The sequence below is a fragment of the Parasteatoda tepidariorum genome, chromosome 7 (assembly GCF_982258835.1).
Source record: "Parasteatoda tepidariorum strain Cologne lab strain chromosome 7, Ptep-v5.0, whole genome shotgun sequence".
Lineage (NCBI taxonomy): Eukaryota > Metazoa > Arthropoda > Arachnida > Araneae > Theridiidae > Parasteatoda > Parasteatoda tepidariorum.
Window position 1 is genome coordinate 7,863,134 of NC_141761.1, and position 20,756 is coordinate 7,883,889.

The 20,756-nt window shown below is 31.4% G+C and overlaps 1 protein-coding gene across 1 annotated transcript in view; it reads right to left on the reverse strand.

The window, feature by feature from the left end:
- The window catches only part of LOC107447792 (solute carrier family 22 member 21), a 32,277-nt gene extending 11,894 nt beyond the window's left edge, over positions 1 to 20,383 (reverse strand). Inside the window, exons 1-4 of the mRNA XM_021145578.4 lie at positions 19,691 to 20,383; positions 16,287 to 16,390; positions 12,294 to 12,448; positions 9,735 to 9,903 (exon numbers count right to left, since the gene is read on the reverse strand). Coding sequence (XP_021001237.3) covers positions 9,735 to 9,903; positions 12,294 to 12,448; positions 16,287 to 16,390; positions 19,691 to 20,035 — 773 coding nt within the window. The 5' untranslated portion in view covers positions 20,036 to 20,383. The remainder of the gene's footprint in view (positions 1 to 9,734; positions 9,904 to 12,293; positions 12,449 to 16,286; positions 16,391 to 19,690) is intronic.
- Positions 20,384 to 20,756: the final 373 nt, after the last annotated feature.

Below are 20,756 nucleotides of genomic sequence, written 5' to 3' on the forward strand. Positions count from 1 at the left end.
TATGAAGTTGAACCCAACAGTTGATTCAGGGACGAATCTTCACAGAAAACAAAAATTAGAAGTTTGAATTACAACAAATATGAAGTTAATTTCGTATTGAATTACAACAAATATGAAGTTAATTTCGTATTGAATTACAACAAATATGAAGTTGAACCAAACAGTTGATTCAGGGACGAATCTTCACAGAAAACACAAATTAGAAGTTGGAATTACAACAAATATGAAGTTAATTTTGTATTATAAATTGATAATTAAACCTTCTTTTAGTCCGTACTCATCACAAGTTATAGTTCGTTTACCAGGAGTTGTCCCTTGCCCACGCTGGGTTCAGAAGCGCGGGATGAAGAGGAGAAGCATCTCCGCGCTTGAAGTTGAGACAACCTTTAATGCGCGCCAAACGCAATCAGTGATTTCTTTTTCAGTGACTTACTTATCGTAATATCTGCTATTATACCTTTCGTTACTCTCTAGCTAATTAGATATATTTTAAATACGGCTGCTTTCCCATTAAAATGTCTTAAAGAGAACTAACTATTCACTCAAAAGAGGGAAAAGTCAGCAAATCTTTAATTTATTTAAAGTTAAAAAATTTCGAAATAAATATTTTTGTCTTACGACAGCCAAATAGCAACCATGTGTAATTCACATCCTCCTCCCAAAAATAGTGAACCTCGTGATGAAGGTCCTGGTGAACGAACTCTTGCTCAAAAGAATATGAATGTAATAAAATCAAATTACGTGTGAATTTCAGGAAGCTTACGATATTATCAAAACTGAGTTTTAATCTGTACCTAGAATTGGTGATTTAATTTATAAATTTCCTAATGCCAAACATTTTTCAGCTATTGATTTAAAATGTGGTAATTAGATGATACTGAAAAATTAGCACTTGCAACCAATTTTGGCCTTTATGAATTGGGTACTTGCACTTCAAGAAGAAGAAGACCTCTCATACCCACACACAGGGCCTTATCATTGCCTAGGTTCGATAGGCATGGGCTTAGGGACCACAATTTCTGAAGGGCCTCAAAAATTAGCAGAAGGTCTAATGTAAGGTAGGATAGCTTTATGTTTGTTTAAATACTAAATAAAAAAATAATGACAGCTTACAATAAAAAATAATTCAGCTAATCAGTGACTTTTGGCAAAAATCACTGATTTCAATTGTCTGTGGTCACCAAGCTATTTTGGCATAACATTGTTTTGTTTATATTTTGCTTTAATTTATAGTTAGGTAAATTTTATTTTAGAAAAATAATCTTCAACTGACTGTTTTCTTACAATGTTTCTATTGAATCAATAGATTCATTTTCATTATTAGGACTTCAATAATTTAATTTCAAAATATTTTCTAAGGGATCCAGAAAATGTAGTGGGCCTGAATTTGTCTTGATTGGTCCCCGCCCACACACGTGACCTATGACGTCAGTAACATTTATCAGCAAAAAGGCGAATTAAAGTTGTGGTAATTTCTCTACGTAATTTAGAATGTTAATTAACGATAAGTTAAACGATTAATTAAACCTTGTGAAATCTAAAATGAGAAAAATTTAAGTAATTTATTTTTCGACATTGAGTTTCAAAACTTTATTTTCGATAAGATTAAATTTCACAACATTTTTAAATTTAAAAAATATGTTTCCATTAAAAGATTTTAACATAATTAAAAGCTCTAAATTTAATAAATCTCTTGGTAGAACTAATTTTAAATATAATGATGTTAGCAAAAATTTAGAAGGAATTGATATATTGATTATGAATGATTGTGAAAAAAAGAAATATTTGAATTTGTTTGATAAACATCACAAACATATTATTACTGGTAGTTTAGATATTATAGAAAACTTAGAAATTAGGAATATAATGATGAAAGGAAAAAATCTTTATCATATATCAGTTAATAAAATTCTAAAATACTTTCTTAATGATCTCAATAGTTTTTGTTTAAAGATATCAAATAGATTCTCTTTACCGTCAAGTATGCTGACAGAATGGAATGGGATGTTTATTATTACTTTAAAAACTTTGTTTTAAATAATAAGGAAAATTTAAAGAACAGGAAAAATTCAACACATTTTTTTAAAATGCTTCGATCAATTATACAATTACAAAAAAAAAAAATTAATTACCCCCCTAGACAAAGCTTACAATAATTATGCAATTTTCTGTAAAAAATTTTATGTTGAACTTTTGAATAAAGAGTTAAAAAATAGCAATAATTTTAAGCTTAGTAATTTAAAAAAATATATATTATCGTTAAAAAAAATTTTAGCTTTATATATGAGGTTAAAAACCAAAATTATTAACATACAATATAATTACTTAATTATCAGTCCAAAATTTCATAAAAGTCCGATAAAATTTAGAACAATCTCATATGAGTCTAACACTTACTTAACTAAACCTGCCATCATTTTTTCTAACTACTTAAATGGAATTATTAACAATATTAAAGAAGGTTTTTCTTAAATTATCACTAATAATCAACCGATTTTAGAATTTATTAAACAAAATAAAAATCAATTCTATTGCAGCTTTTGAATTCCAGGATCTCTTCAATAGCATTCCCCTTTCTAAACTAAAAGATGTTCTTTTGAGTTATTACTGTGATTTTAAAAATATCCTTAATTGCGATTTTGATGATTGGGAAATTCTGATCAATTTTTGTCTTTTTTATAATCATACTTAAAACAGAAAAAATATTTTTACTTAAATTGATGGAATACCACAAGGATCTAATTTTTCATCTTTCTTAGCAAACTTATTTTTGCTCTATTATGAAAAAAATTATACTCTTCATATTAAATGTGTTTTTAGATTTATTAATGATTTAATTATCCTCAATTTTTAAGATTATACTATTTTTTTAAAATAATATTTACCCCGAGGAATTAATCTTGCTTCATAATCTTGATGATAACATTAATTTGAATTTTTTCGATTTGGATATTAATGAAAAAAACATCTGCTTTGTTGATTTATAATATAAAAGAAATGATTGTCCGGTTCATTTCATCGACAATCACTTCATCGACAAGTCATTTCATCGACAAGCCATTTCATCGACAAGCCATTTCATCGACAGGCCATTTCATCGACAGGCCATTTCATTGACTAGGTCATTTCGTTGACAGGCAGCTTCCTCGACAGGGTTGTTTCGTCAACGGGCCATTTCGTCGACAGGGTCATTTCATCGACAAGTCATTTCATTGAATAGGTCATTTCGTTGACAGGCAGTTTTCTCGACAGGGTTGTTTCGTCGACAGGCCATTTCGTCGATAGGGTCATTTCATCGACAGGGTCATTTCATCGACATGGTCATTTCATCGACATGGTCATTTCTTCGACAGGGTCCTTTCGTCAACAGGCCGTTTCCTCGACGGAGTCATTTCGTCGACAGGGTCATTTCATCGACATGGTCATTTCTTCGACAGGGTCCTTTCGTCAACAGGCCGTTTCCTCGACGGAGTCATTTCGTCGACAGGGTCATTTCATCGACAGGGTCATTTCGTCGACAGGGTCGTCTCGTCAACAGACCGTTTCCTCGACATGGTCATTTCATCGACATGGTCATTTCTTCGACAGGGTCCTTTCGTCAACAGGCCATTTCCTCGACGGAGTCATTTCGTCGACAGGGTCATTTCATCGACAGGGTCATTTCGTCGACAGGGTCCTTTCGTCAACAGGCCGTTTCCTCGACATGGTCATTTCATCGACATGGTCATTTCTTCGACAGGGTCCTTTCGTCAACAGGCCATTTCCTCGACGGAGTCATTTCGTCGACAGGGTCATTTCATCGACAGGGTCATTTCGTCGACAGGGTCCTTTCGTCAACAGACCGTTTCCTCGATAGGGTCATTTCATCGACATGGTCATTTCTTCGACAGGGTCCTTTCGTCAACAGGCCGTTTCCTCGACGGAGTCATTTCGTCGACAGGGTCATTTCATCGACAGGGTCATTTCGTCGACAGGGTCGTCTCGTCAACAGACCGTTTCCTCGACATGGTCATTTCATCGACATGGTCATTTCTTCGACAGGGTCCTTTCGTCAACAGGCCATTTCCTCGACGGAGTCATTTCGTCGACAGGGTCATTTCATCGACAGGGTCATTTCGTCGACAGGGTCCTTTCGTCAACAGACCGTTTCCTCGATAGGGTCATTTCATCGACATGGTCATTTCTTCGACAGGGTCCTTTCGTCAACAGGCCGTTTCCTCGACGGAGTCATTTCGTCGACAGGGTCATTTCATCGACAGGGTCATTTCGTCGACAGGGTCGTCTCGTCAACAGACCGTTTCCTCGACATGGTCATTTCATCGACATGGTCATTTCTTCGACAGGGTCCTTTCGTCAACAGGCCATTTCCTCGACGGAGTCATTTCATTGACAGGGTCATTTCATCGACAGGGTCATTTCGTCGACAGGGTCGTCTCGTCAACAGACCGTTTCCTCGACGTAGTCGCTTCGTCGACAGGGTCATTTCATCGATAGTGTCATTTCGTCGACAAGTCATTTCGTCGACAGGGTCATTTCGTTGATAATGTCATGCGTAATTCTGAAACTATTTTAGAGACTTAATCTAAATATTTTTATTATTAATTAGAAAAATGTTATCATTTAATTTTTATACTAAAGTAAAATTCTTTATGGTTATTAACAGTTAATATAATGTGACGTCAGCAATCAAATTATTTTCAATATGAAATCAAATTAATAAAAGATTCTTAGAATAAAAAGTAATAAAATAATATTACAATGAAAATTTAGGCACTATTTCAAGGAGGGAAAAAGCTAAATTTATTGCTGTAAAAATTTTCAACATTTTTACATACATTTTAATAAAAACATAGACTTCAGTTGAATTCTCACCGAAATGAAAATAATCATAGACCTAATAATTATATCTGGTAAGTTAAAAAAAATTCTAGGTATTTTTATAGTGGAAAAGTAATTTCTAAATGTTCACTTAAATTGCAATTTTAAACTTTTTATTCAGCATCTTTAACATTAGGACAGAAGTATGCTTATTCGAACAATCGAACTTAGTCTTAGTTACCACTATTCGAGTGTTCGAAGAACTTTAGGAACGCAAACATGATGTTTAGGTATTTACCGAGGCGGTTGTAGACTCTTACAATTGTAAAGTGCTTCTCACCTTACCAAAAATGTTTAGAAACACAAGCGTAAAGTTGCAAAAGTGTTAGTGTTTGCTCTTCACAAAATATGTTTTTTCTATGAATAGTGAATTTAATAATAGCATTAATAATTGAATTCTAATCTAATACTATTAAATTATGCTATTATTGAATTGTACTATTATTATTATAATTAAATACTAATAGTATAATTTAATAAGAATAATAATAGTGGTAAATAAATGATGAATTAATTCATATTTTACTTGCACAATTTAAATTAGACACATTTTGTTTAAAAGAAAATGAACAAAAAATCAAACCTGGAATAGTGGACGCAGGAATAAATAACTCTTACTCCACAAAAAAGACAAGAAAAATCTTGAAATTAAAATTTGATCAATTTCTGACTAGTTTAATTGCTCAAATTTTTAACTGATTTTCTGTACAGGATGAAAACACAATTTTCAAATACTTTCTGACCACTATTAGCGCAACTTATCGCCAATCAAAATTTTGATTATTTTCGGCCTGAACAAGCCACGAGACTCAAAACTAAAATGCAGAAAAAATGAAAATAAAAAATTTATATATATTTAAAATATCAAGTTTGTTCAGTAGACTACAAACGAGAAAAAAATTTAAAACATTTTCACGCATAGCAAAAACAACAAGGGCAAAATTTCTAATAAATTTCTATCAACATTCAAAATTCCACTTTTTTCATTTTGGTGACAAAAATTAACATTTCTTTTTGTTTTTCAGTACACATGTTTAAAAACAATTTCCATTTCCGATTGCACTTTTTAAAAGACTTTCCTTAGTGCTCTAGACTCTTTAAAATATACACTTTCATTGCAAATTTTAATAATTTAAGCAAATTTTTATTCTCTGCCAAATCGAAAAGAAAAACATTTTAATATTTGAGTAAAGAAATAAGTTTGCTAATCTTATTTTATTTAAATATTAATGAGAATAAATTCAGATGCATATGGATAACTCTCCTCAATTCTAAACTCAAAAGTCAATTTATTTGTTATATTGTAATAAGTATCGTTTTTTCCCCCAAATGTTTTAGATCATAAAAACCAATTAGACAGGTTTCCTCCCCTCTTCTGATTTGGAACCATTTCTTACATCATTTCGATTGCATCGCATACCGAGGATGTGGAGTCATGATGAGTTTTTTTTTTTTGTACATTAGCGAAGTTTATTTTATAAGGTAAAAGAACTTATAAATGTTTGAGGAACACATAGGATAAAATATATATTAAACTATTAAGCATTAAAACGTTATAAATAATTAATTAAATAGGAAATAAAATAAACTGGAAATGGGAGAACAAGATTTTTGTTTCAATTAAAATTTCATTTAATTATCAGAAACATCCCTCTTCAAATAAATTTCACTAATTGTCAGAAACTTCCCTCTTCAGCAGCATAGCTGACAAAGACATGAGGAAGAGGGTTAGAGCAAAATGTTTTATCAACAATATTTCCCAATATGTTTCCCAAGTTGGATTTTCATTTTATTTTTCACCACATGCATATTTTTCAAGCATGCATTCTTTTATAATACCGCCCCTTGCTCATTTCGCTCAAAGTTCCGCCCCTTGCTCACTTCGCTCACCAACCTTCGTAGGAGCTACTCATAAAACTTAGTTTGTTTTTTCCTATATCGATATTTTTTAAGGAGAAAATATATAAATATTGAAATTTTATTAATATCCAATTAACGATTACTTGCATATGAAAAAAAATCAACTGAGCTTGAAAAAATAAATGTATAAACACAGGGAATATATAAATTTTTGATAAAACAAGAAGTAATTTTACTAGCTAACTATCTAAAAAATTTGTGTTTTTCGGATTAAATTCCTTGTTATCATTGTACAAGTTTGTTCTTTACTTTTTCTTTTGGACAAGATTTTAAACTGTATTAATGCATATTACTCACTAGGGGGGGGGGGGAATTATATAAGTATAATTTTCTTTTTATTCATTTTATTCTTTTCATTTTATTAATTTTTTCAGCTGAAATTGCCAGTTAATGAAAAGACCTTGTCATTGAAATTACCTATCGACCACATGGTTTCATTATCTCACAGAATCATTATATACTGTCTTTTTCTCCTTCCTAATTTCACCCGTCATTCACTCCCTACATCAAGAATCATTCACAATAGTTATTGCAATTGCGATGATAATCTATAATAATGTACATTAAAAATTAATCTTATAAATAAATGTGTTAAATATGACTAGAAAAAAATTGTGTAAAAAACAAAATAATGTTTCATTTTCGCAACGTGGTGTGAATAAAGGCAATTTTCGAATAAAATGCTTCTTTTCTGGCGACTTCAACATACTATTAAGATTTTGCATCAGGCTAGGTTTAAACAATTTCATCAGAATCATACTAAATTACAAAGAAGTGCAAGAGGCATAATATTGTTGACGAACTTTGCCTACGAAATTACCCCAGTAGACGAAATGACCTTGTCGACGAAATGACCCTATCGATGAAATAACCCTGTCGCCAACTTGTCGCTCAAATGACCCTGTCGGCGAAATGACTTGTCGACGAAACGACCTAGTCGATGGTATATCGATGAAATGGCCTGTCGATGAAGTGTTTGAAGATGAAATGAATGCGACTCAATGTAATGAAGTTCTATATAAAATCATTGAATTAATTATTATTGTTAATAAACTTGCTAAAAACTTATTTGTTGACAAAATTTATGCTTTTACCATGAGCAAATCCAATTCGGGTAAACCCGTGGCTAAACCACTGGGTAAACTAAGCAGATCATGTTCATTTTTTTTTAAATAAATGTTAACGTTCTAAAAATCATTAAAAATGCATAATTGTATAAACGAGATTCAGTACTGCAGTAAGAACGCGCCATAAAATATCCCTATATTTACACTTTCAACCTCTATTTGCACTTCTGATTTCATGATTTGTAATCTGGCAATCGTATTACGAAAATATTTTAAATCATTCTTTAAAGATTCCGGTTCGCGTGAGTTGATTTGATTTCACAACTCGCTTTATAGATGACGTTTTGTGTTCTGTATTTTTCTTACATTTTATTTCCTGTGTTTTGCTTGATATGTTTTATTTCGTATATTTCTTACTTAATGTGTTTTATTTTCGTTTCAGGTTTTTTAGAGATCCTCACACAAATTGCATTGCAAATATTTTGCTTTTGCTAAATAAAATACAATATTAAAAAACACTCCTTTTTACGTATATAATCGTGTGAGCTAATGACGAGATTATATATCTTTTCTTTATTTTGTTTTTCGGCTTTTTGATGTTTTTTTTTTTAAATAAGTTTTTTTAAATGCTTTAGAAAATATTTTATTTTAATAATTTTTCTTCTTTCCTTTTCATCCTTTCATTAATCGTTATTATTTTCTATGTTTTATCTATATTTTTAACTTATTTTATGAGTTCTATATACTTGCAGTTTATGCGCAGTAAATAAAACTTCTTAATTTTCTTTGTTTTTCGCTCTTTTCTTTTCACCCTTTTCGTGATATATATATATATATATATATATATAATAAATACAAGAAAACACGAAGAAAGTTAAGAAAAACAATAAGTTTCGTTTATTGCGCTTAAGCTGCAAGTAAACAGAACTCATTAAATAAGTTCTATGTCTATTATTTTTCTTTGTTTTATTCTTCGTTATGAACTTATATATATATATATATATATATATATATATATATATATATATATATAAGCTCAAAATGAAGAATAAAACAAAGAAAAATTATAGACATATGAAAAAAAGGGGGGGGGGAATAATAAGTAAAAAATAACAAACAATAGATTATATAATATATATAATAATTTAAAAAAAGAAAAAAAAAAGGATGACGATTTTTTTAAAAAACTGGAAAAATAAAACCGGGAAAAAAAAGATATAATCTTTTCTTCAGCCCACACGATTATATCCGCAAAACAGAGTGCTTTCTGATATTGTATCAATAAAGCCAAAGCAAAATATATTAATACAATAGTGTGAGGAGCACTCAAAAATTTTTTTTATAAAAATAACAACAAATAAAATAGATCACAAAAAGTAAAAATAGAATGTAAAAACAGAAATAAAATAAAAAAACATTTAAAAGGGACTATAAAGCGAGTAGCAAAATCAGATCAACTTACATGGGCAGAAAATTTTTCAAGAATGATTTAAAAATGTTTTCGCAGAAAGATTGCCAGATTACAAAATATGAAAACAAAAGCGCAAATTGAGTGTAACAAGAGGGTTTTAAAGTGTCGTTCTTACTGCACTGCTGAAGTGATTTGTTATGTTATGTTTTTCTTAACTTTCTTCGTGTTTTCTTGTATTTATTATATATATATATATATATATATATATATATATATATATATATATATATAACATTTTACCCCATGCTCCTGTTGGGCCTGAACCACTGAACTTTTAAAACAATTCCTCCGCTTATTTCTATATTCAGTTGTTTGCTGAGACCGGTATTTTATAAAATAAATGCTACTTAAAAAAAGTCTATTTTTTGAGTAAAAAAATGAAATTCAAATAAACTCACCACCAGTAGAGTAAAATGGAAGCTGCAACAGCTGTGTTGAATATTCCAAGGGTTATCCAACTCCGAGCAAAGTAGACGAGTAACGGTAGGGCACACATTCCGAACATCCAGGAACAATTAGCGATGCCGTTCACTTTGACGCGCTTTTCTGGGGCTACCAGCTCTAAAACTGTAAATAAGTTATTCAAATGACGAAGCTATAATTAAACAATAATGTCAAAGTGAATAATATACCTACCTTGTTCAATCAAAAAGTATCCCAAGATTTAATCGAAGTGGCGTGTCTTCTAGAGAATTGATGTTTAATAATCGTAGAGGTAGTTACACCACAATACTCCCCCACCAAAATTTTATCACGGATAGAATTCAATGAACAGATACCACTAGTTGCAGTATTTGTGATAGACCGAGAGAGCTGCCTTAAGGTCACCTTGTTTTGCGCGTTCGGATCGCGTCCACAGATCACCAATGTGGGGATATGAACCTTCATCCATGAAAAGGTACCTCAAGATTGAATAGAGTTAGCATGTCTTATATACTAGTGAATTGATGTTTAATAATCGTTACACATTAGTACCAACCCCTGCTTGTTGCATTCGCCAAATCTTAGTAATTCGAAGTCTTTACTAACTGTATAGTCATGCATTTTAGTCTAGCTTTGTGCATATGCTGGTACTATTTTTAAAATCAAGTTTTATAAATATGCATCCTGTGAAGCCTCTATGAATGATTTATATATTACTACATTATGATAATATTAGAAAGCACTTCTTTTTGCAGATATAATCGAGTAAGCTGCTGACAAGATTATAGCTTTTCATTATTTTGACAATATTAGAATGTTAAACATTTTAGCGCTACACGTGAATAACTCTTAAAACAAATAAATCACAGAAATGCCCTATATATATATATATATATATATATATATATATATATATATATATATATATATATATATATATATATATATATATATATATATATATATATATATATATATATATATATATATATGAATCAGTGTTGAATCACTGTTAAAATGAACTCAGTGTAGGGTATACCAGGCAGTGACACTGAAACCTAAAAAAACTTCATTGCAGGGTATACCGGGCAAATGTCAATGGCACTTAATTAGACCTAATATATATTTTGAGCATTTACCAAAGTGAATATGTAATTAATTGTTAACATTCACCGGTGGAAGTCACCTATTTCTGTCATTCACAGTAACATATGCAATTTGGAGACAAAACAGTTTTAAATCCTTTATATTCTCACATAAACTCGTATAAATTATAAAATCTAAAGAGTAGATAATGAAGAAGAAAAAATCTCAGTATGGGGGAAAGGGAGGAAGTATATTTGAGAAAAAAATTAATTTAGGTTAAATTATGAACAGTCCAACTTCATTTCTAGGTGATCTCCGCTGACAAAACGCGCACATCCGTTGATGAAACCCATATATAACGCATAAAGGCTTAGGATTCGTTGCAACTAAAGTATGGCTCTAATGGCGTTAATTAATAAGCATAATTAAAAGCGAAATATAAAACAGTTTGTTTAGGTGAACTTTTTGCTTTAAATCTTTTATTTCCGCCCAAATTAAAGCTCCTTTTGTTTCAGCTTTTTGTTTCCAGAAAAGAAACAAAAGTTTTATATTTCTCTCTTTTGTTGCAAGAAAAGATATTTCTTTTCTTGCTGCAAAAAACTAAGTTAGTGAATTCAACAAATGAATTTAACAACGCAATATCGAATCGCAAAACAAATTTGTGAAAATATAACTCTTTCTTGACTGCGTCTTTTATTTAATCTGTATTTATAGCTTGTGTATGAATTTTACAGTACCCATCATTATTTTTGTTTTGTATATCTGGTAATTTTGTTGCGCGATTGAGTTGCGCACTTTGCTGCGTATTTCAAGAAGAAGGAAGACCCCTCATAGCCAGACACTTGACCTATGACATACATGCCAGCTAATCTATAAAAATAATACCTCATAATCTTATAAATCAGTAAAAGGGCTTGTTAAAGTTGAGTTTTGTGAGTCACTTCTTTCATTTTTGCCGTTTTATTTTAATGCTAAAATCATTTTCAAACCTTTATCTGTTACATCGAATATAAAAATAAAATAAATATTTAAATGTGCGCAATAAACTATTTTTTTGTTCAAATACTTTAGAAATTATCACTGATGTTATTTTCGAAATATGTGAAAAACTGAATCGCTTAAAGAAAAATTTCAAACAGTGACTAACGTTTAACCCATTAGAAAATTCCGCTTCATTTCTCTCTCATCCCTATTTAACGAATGAATTAATAATTTGAAAAAAAACTGTATTTAACATCGAGCATCATCCACTGCAAGTTTTTAAAAAAAGAATGTATTTTGAAGTTGAATTAAAAAGTATTTTATTTAACGATTGAAAATGTGAACAAGATAATAATAGGGAGAGTGTGAAGAACTAATGAGCAGGAATTGAGAAAAAGTATCGGGTTTTTGTAATTGATACTCATTTGCAGCGACTGATACTGAAAAGAAGAAAATGTAATACTTACTGAGAATGAATGGAAGGACAAAAACCGATGTCAAGGCGAGACCATTGATTGTTCTGATGAGAGCGAAGAGATAGAAATTTGTGCTCAAAATGGACAACAGTTCTGTCACAGACATGAGGAACACAGCAGCGAACAAAACTTTCTTTCTCCCGAATCTGAAAAAGAATTTTTTATTATTTGTAACATTCTCTACGAAATATTGTCACAATGAATGTTTTGAGATTAAACTACACTAGTGCAAAAGAGAATTTGCAGACTTGGTTTATTATCTCTAGAGCTACAGGACGGATTTTAATGAAATTATGTATATATATTGATACAATACAAAACAAATAATCAATCGACAATTTTGTAATACACGCGCATGATCGTGCGTAACACTTGTCGGAGTCGGAAGGTATGAAATTGCCACTTTACAATTCAGGCCACAGGAAATGATGAACTGTCTTATCTCCAAGTATGAAATCACGCTGCAAGGCCTGTATATCTGTAAGAGGGGACTCCCTACCCCTTTTTAACTCTTTTTTTTTTTAGTTTATTCTGCAACTGCTGTTACATACCTTCCGATTCCAACGAGTGTTGCGCACGATCATGCGTGTGTATTACAAAATTGTTGAATGTTTATTTGTTTTGTATTGTATATATATATATATATATATATATATATCAGATTTCATCAAAATCGGTTCAGTAGTTCTAGAGTTAATCGACCGAGTATGCACATTCTCTTAATTCCATACACTAGTGTATTTTGAGGTCTCAGTTCGCTGATTCTAATCGGTTTAATTTATTAATAATTTTCCATAATTTTCATACATTTTCCGTATCTCTAAACCAGTGAATGTTAACAGCTATGCTGCTGCACTTTGGTGTGGTAAAAATTATGATGCTTCTTTTTTATTGTGTGTAAAGTTTAAATGAAAGAAAAGTATTTATATATTTATATATATATATATATATATATATATATATATATATATATATATATATATATATATATATATATATATATATATATATATATATATATATATTATATATATATATATATATATATATATATATATATATATATATATATATATATATATATATATATATATATATATATATATATAAATACTTTTTATAATTTTTCCACGCTTTAACGGCGTGAACATCTTTGACGGTGAAAGTCCTGTCTCTGACAATCTTAAAATGTTAAAATAAGTCGGAAAGTTAATGGTTATTATAATTATTAATTAACTAAAGAAAGCAAGCTAAATTATTAACCTTAAAAAGGAAATAAAAGGTAACAATTGAAATAAGATGCAATTAATAGTTATAAAAACAAGTTAATAAACGATAACTAACAAGAAAAAAAAACAAGCTAACAATTAATAATTGGCAAAGAAACAAGTTAACAAGGAATCACAAAAAATAACAGTTAATATAAAAAAAACTAACTATTAATAACTGTAAAAAACAAGCTAACAATTAATAAATAACAAAAAAAATTAAAATAATAACAGTTAACTTGTAATTTATCCTTTAATAAAAGTACAGTTGTATTTGTAGTACATATTATTTTATTTCACATTCAAAATTGTTATCATAAACTATTTTACTCAGAGCATTACACAGGTAAGTAAACTTTTAAACTTATTTTTTGTGCCGTCAAATTTTAAATGGTTAAAAGTGTGTCGCGACAAAAAAAAAATATCAGAATCACTGCTCTAAGCATATTACACGGCATATCATGTATTTCCATATTTACGTTATTTTCTTGATTTATTTTGATATAAAATGCATTTCATACTGATTATATTTTTCTTCCTTGCTTTGTTTTCAACTCCATTTTATTTAGTAGAGGGTACACACACAATTAATGCCGAAAAAAAAGAAAAAACTTTGAGGTGTTCACCTCAAAGATATTTTTAATTTTATTAATCGTTAACGCTAGCTCGCTGCATTACCCCGTTGTAATTTAAAGATTTGGCGACCAACTGGGCAAGGCTGCCGGCAGAATAATATAAAAGGGGGTGCAATCCTCTAACAAACTAATCCCCTCCCCAAAAAAAGAAAAAAAATTAAAAATATTCTGTTATTACATTTTGTTTTGTTATTACATATACTTTCATCTTTTAATTTTTTTCAAGATTCATTTCTTCATTATTAACAAGATATTTTTTTAAAAAAAAGCACGAATTTCTTGTACTTGCAAATTTTGCCACGAGTAATTGTACTGAAGGCGTTGGCATAGCTACTGACTTTGAAACACCAATAACTACAAACAGTAGTTTCGTATACTAACGTGTTTGTGGCTGGCCAAGAAGGGGGCGTTCAAAAATTGATTCGAGACAAATATCTTAGAGCTGTGTTTTTTCCATTGTGCAAATCATGTATTGAATCTCGTGATCAACGACTTAAACCGCGTTAAGGGAGTACAGAACAGTATAGGGACAACGAAGGAAATTATTAGCTTCTCAGAGAAAGTACCTTGCGCGACGAAAAGAAATTCCTAACATCCCTTTACTCTGTGAAACACGCTGGTCTGAAAAGTACAAGAGTACCAGACGATTTTTTGAAAAGTTTGTTACAATTATAAAAGCTTTTAAGAGCCTCATAGAAAAAGCGGCAAACAAAACCACCAAAGTGAAAGTTAATATACTTTTATCAGCTGCTACAACGCCAACATACATTGTACGGCTTTTTGTTATTGCAACTTATTCTGCCAAACTTGAACCTGTGTGCAATCAGTTGCAAAAAGTAAACACAGATCTAAAAGAAGTAACTGATTACGTAGTCAAATTGATAGATGTGCAGCAAATTGATCAAAACAATGCTTCTGAAGAGTTTATTGCAATTTTCATGAAAGCAGAACGCATTTGCGAAGAATTAGGTATTGAATTGAATCGACCTCGAGTGGCATCTAGACAAGTTCATAGATCGAATGTGCCTTTTGAAAACGCAGAAAAATTTTTCAGGAGGTCAATCTTTATTCCTTATATGGACTCCATTATATCTTCTTTGAATGACCGTTTTTCTTCTACCCAAAGAAAAGCATTTTCACTCTTACAGCTTTACCCGAATACGATGAACAAGCTGGACAAAGCGTCATATCTTGAAGTTTTAGAAGATTAGTTTTATATGTACCATGTATATAACTGCTCTTATCGAATTTCATCACTGAAGCTACTACGTGGTACGAAATGTGTAGGAATAGAGAAAATTCTAACGAATCCCTCGAATACATCGATTTAGTTATTGAGGCCGCACCGTTTTATCCAGCTGTAGAGGAGGCAATCAAAATTGGCCTAACTCTTCCAGGTACTACGTGCAATATTGAACGCACTTTTAGTACAATGCGAAGCATCAAAACATAGAATCGATCTACAATGTTTCACGAGAGATTAAGTAGTTTGTGCATGTTCAGTGTGCATAAGAAAAGAATCAAAGATAACTCAGAATTCATTGAAAACGTTATATACAGATTTGGACAGCAAACAACATGATTGTAATTCTTGTTTGATTAAACAATTCTTTAAATGTTTCTGTATCAATGATTACTTAGTTATCTGTTTATGAATAAAAATATTTTTAATAAAAATTTTTATAACAAAATTGTTTTTCTGTATCTCTTTAATTGTTTTTTAAAAGAAAAGCCAGGGGGTGCAAGTGCACCTCCTTGCACCCCCCTGCCGGTGCCCTTGCAACTGGGTGAGCTTGTACAGGTAAGACGTTAATGGTGTAAAATTTCTATTTCGGGTCCTTTTCAAATGCAATTTCTTACAATAAATACTATAAAACGTAAAATTAAGCTAATTTACGACAATAAAAGTTCTTTTTTAGTTGCGCACGAACAGCCAGCTTAGTGCGTACGAAGAGCCGCAATAGTGGCGTACAATATGCCATCGTCCTATTTTCAAGGAAAACTTCCGAAATGAATCGACCTGTATACGTAAATTTCAACCCAGTATAAGAATTTTCATTATTTCAGGGAATGCTCATTACCTGTCTGCCAATGCTCCGGTGACAGGTGTACCGATGAGGCCTCCAACATTCTGCAGAGTGAGAACGATGCTCGGATAATGGCTCTCTCTGCACACCATATTCCACTAGAAGAAAAAAACATCTTTTATTTTGCTGTTGTTTCCAATGCCACTTGCTAATATCAGCAAGCCTGCATGGTTAAACCAAGCGAATTTAAGGCAGTGGGTGCTTTTCTTGTTTTTCAGAGGCTCCACTTCAGTCACACATTACGCCATAGCCCGTTTATTGGCAGGGCCTGATTATAGCCTAGGCCCAATAGGCATGGGCCTAGAGCCCACAATTTCTGAGGGGCCTCAAAAATCAGTAAAAATGCTAATTAAAGGTGGGCTAACTATGTCTTGATTTAAGTACTAAATAATAAATAATTCAGCTAATCAGTGACTTTTAGCAAAAATCACTGATTTCAATTGTTTGTGGTCACCAAACTATTTTCGCATAACATTGTTTTGTTTATATTTTGCTTTAATTTATAGTTAGGTAAACTTTTTCTTAGAAAAATAATCTTCAATTGTCTGCTTTTAAAATTTCTTAGAATGTTTCTCTTGAATCAAGCAGTCTAATGGATTCTTTTTCATTATTAGGACTACTCTTCAGTAATTTAATTTCAAAATATTTTGTAAGGGGCCCAGAAAATTTGGTGGGCCTTGGGCCTGAATTTATCTTGATCAGTCCCTGTTTATAGGGCGGACTCATTTATACATCCATTCAATCACCACAGATCATAATTTTGACCTGAACCAGAGAACGATTATTCTCCGATTCAGTACTTTCAGAGTTATAATTTGTTATGGGAACACGGAAAACTTGGTGTCCCGACGGATTTAACTTGCACCAGTCACCATTTACTACACGGGAGTCCTCAACTGACGGGGATCGAACTCATGACCGCTTGAACATGGGCCCAACAGCCTACCAACCAGGCTGTCCCAGCCTTTATATTTTTTTGGCTAGCTTAGAGAAAGAGTTAACCAAACAGAGTGTTAAACGGTTAAAGAGAGAAAAACGGTATATTTCCATATTTTACAAGAAAAGAAAAAAAAATTGGATTGACACCTGTTGTTGTTGCATTTTGAGAATGAATATAATCAGTGGTCTGAAGGAAGTCTTCTGTAGTCGCTACTTTTTTCTGTAGATTGTAGTGTAGTGGGAAGTTCGATACTAGTTTGTAGCGATTTCTGCCAATTACTTTTAAAGCTAGTTTAGAATATTTACACGGTTCTAACGCAACTCATTTCTCGCGGGTGGAGGTAGTGAAAATGACTCAGCAGTTGAGCGTTAATAGAAATTACGGACTTAAAATAACTAATACATAAACTAGCCATTACGAAAAGTAGATAATTAATCACACTTTTATATGCGAATGCAGACTCGTGAAACATTGTAGTTATTTCAAAGGAAGCATTTATTTTCTTAGAGGAAATAGAAGAGCATTGAAAAATTAAAAAATATTTGTTGGCGATGCATTTCTTAAATTAAATATTCGCTATCGAAAAGGGCATAAAAAACTGAAGTTTAAATGAACAAATTCTGAAAAAAAGAATGTTTTGGAATAACAAACTGGCTCATGTAAACATGAATAAATAATTCTTAATTATTTTCTTATATTTAATGCAAGCCAATTTCTTATTTAAATCCATTTTGAACATTGGTGTAAATTAAGTTCTCCGGCAAAGTTCGTCTCTATAAAGCAGTGTAGTAATCACTAAATTCCAAAGTATAGTTTGTAGTCCCTTCATTAAAAAAAAAAAGTTTCAGTTGAACTACGGGAGTCGTTGCTCTTACGGAAAGACTGCATTTAGACAAACGAAGACCAAGAAAAGTATTTATTTATTGAATGATTTAATTGTTGTAAAATCACAAGATTCGTTTCTAAATTTTAGCTATACAGTTCTTCAAATTTGCATTCCATGTTCATGTTTTTAGTTCGAAGGTAGGCCTAAACAGAAAACAACATCTAACAGCTATTAACAGTGTGCTTGTAGCTTTGTCTTTGTAGTGTAAATCACGTAAACATAACCTACAGCGTAGCATCTAAAATAAACGCGAGTATTCGTAATTCCATCCATCTTAAGTCGGGAGCGTACGTAAAAGTACGAAATCTCCCTAATAACAAACTACACGGGAGAAACTTTTTTAACAATAAAAATTAGTTTTTGAGGCAATTCTGGACACATTTTTTTTAACTTTCTTAAAAAAAATGCTTTCTTTTGTTTTATTTATTTATATTAATAATTAATTTATTTTTTCTCGCATTATTTATTCATTTTTTTGCATATTATTTTGTAAATAAACAAAAAAAAATTTTACAAACCGTTATGGAACATTTTAAGAACTTTTAATTGAAAACACATTTGCGATACGACTACAAATGTTTCTTAGTTATTTTTTAAAATTTATAATGAATAAAAATAACCTTGTATTTCATTCGTTACTAGCATTCAATGTAGTTTAAATAATTGCACATGTTAATATTGCATACTTTCTCTCTTTATTTATTAACCCTTTAATAAGGCAATATTTCTCTAGTAATATTAAGAAAAGAAAGTAGAGAAAAACAATAAGTTTTATTTACTGCTCATCAGCTGCAAGTAAGTAAAACTCATAAAATAAGTTCAAAATGTAGAAAAAGCATGGAAAAAATTACAGAACAATGAAAAAAAAAGGGGGGAAGAAAAATAATAATAAAAAGTAACAAGAAACCGAAAAAAAGGAAACAAAATTAATAAAGAACCGGAACGCCGGGCACATTTCCGGTTTTTTATTAATTGTTTTTCGGTTTCTTGTTATTTTTATTATTATTTTTCTTTCCCTACCCTTTTCCATTGTTCTATAATTTTTTCCATGCTTTTTCTACTTTCTCAACTTTTACTATATATATATATATATACTTTATTTACATCGTACTAGAGCTGCACAATGGGCTATTGGCGACGGTCCGGGAAGCAGCCCTGAGGATGATCCGAAGACATGCCATCGCAATTTTGATCCTTTGTAGAGGGGAGATAGCTTCCCTGCTTTGGTAGCCCGACGACCTGCTCGCGAAGTCGAGCACTTTACCATAGAACAGTTTAACGATACCGCGCACTTTCGGTCCCTACGCAGGCTGAACAAAGTGGCCATCCACCTTCCTATTGACCTTCAGCCAGTGATGCTGCTTGACTTCGATGTTCTACTGGGATCTTTACGATAGGTACACTGAGGGACGCAACTATTTATAAATCATACGCTGATAACGTCATTTATTCAATGTATTATGCAATCAAAAAATTATACTTTTAAATTCTTGCTATTTCTTTCATCATTTACATTTCGTATAGTCACTGAATAATTAAATAAATTATTGGTTTAAATAAAAAATCACTTACCTGTGACGCTGCTGTCACTTCAAAATATGTTGTGTCATACTCCCAGCCATTTAGACATTCTATAGTTTCTTCTGTGGTATTCTGTAGCAACGCTGAATAGTTCCGCATCAGGCATGAGGGATCTTCTGGTGCCTCCACCACACCCCGCCTCTCCACAGCAGTCATATTCATGAGGGGGCTATCCCCAGGCACATTGCACCAATGGTCGGGCACAGTGAGAATGAAGATCAGGGCCATGCTCAAGGACGAGTTTAGAAAATAAAGAGGTGCGACGAACAAAAAAAGCAGATTCCTTTGGAAAGGGCCATAACCACCCACCTCTTGAAGGATATCTTCGAATTCCATGATGACCGGTAATATTTTTCCAACGAGGATATTCTATTTATTTCACTTAATTCACTCGGTTCATTTAGTTTTAATATTTAGAACGCGGATGTAACTTAATTATGGAAGATGAATTCGAGAGGTTCTTAACAAGTTTCAGTTTAATAGCTGACTAGTTCATAAACCAGGTGTCTACAAATTATGAAGCAATGGGTTTCGGTAGTTCATAAACCAAACGTTTACAAATCATGTATAGTTTATTTAATACCGCGTTCATAAACAAGGCGTTCACACGCCTTGAAAAGCCGTAAGACGAAAAGACAAAAACTCTAAAGAATCATTATCAAATATTTTAATGTAAATGAATGCTGCTAAACTTTATCGCTGAAACTGAGGGGAAAGAATATTTTACTGTTGCCCCCTTCTTTTATCACTAGACTCATAATTTTAAAAGATCATTATCTGAGTTTTAACTTGTTGCAAAATTGCAATTGTGTGTTATTTTTATTTTAGTTTTTAAAAAGAGAAATGAAGACGTTCAAACTCGGACTCTTCACAGAATGATTTACACTAACGAAGATTATGAGAATTTTTTCAAGTATAATTTATTTGCGTTGACAGCTGACGACATTTCTGCTTTTATTTTTTTGTTAATATATCTTATTGCAATACAAATGAAATAGCGTATAAGTATGAAATACGGGAGGTCATTCAAATATTACATATTTTTGACAATTTTGGT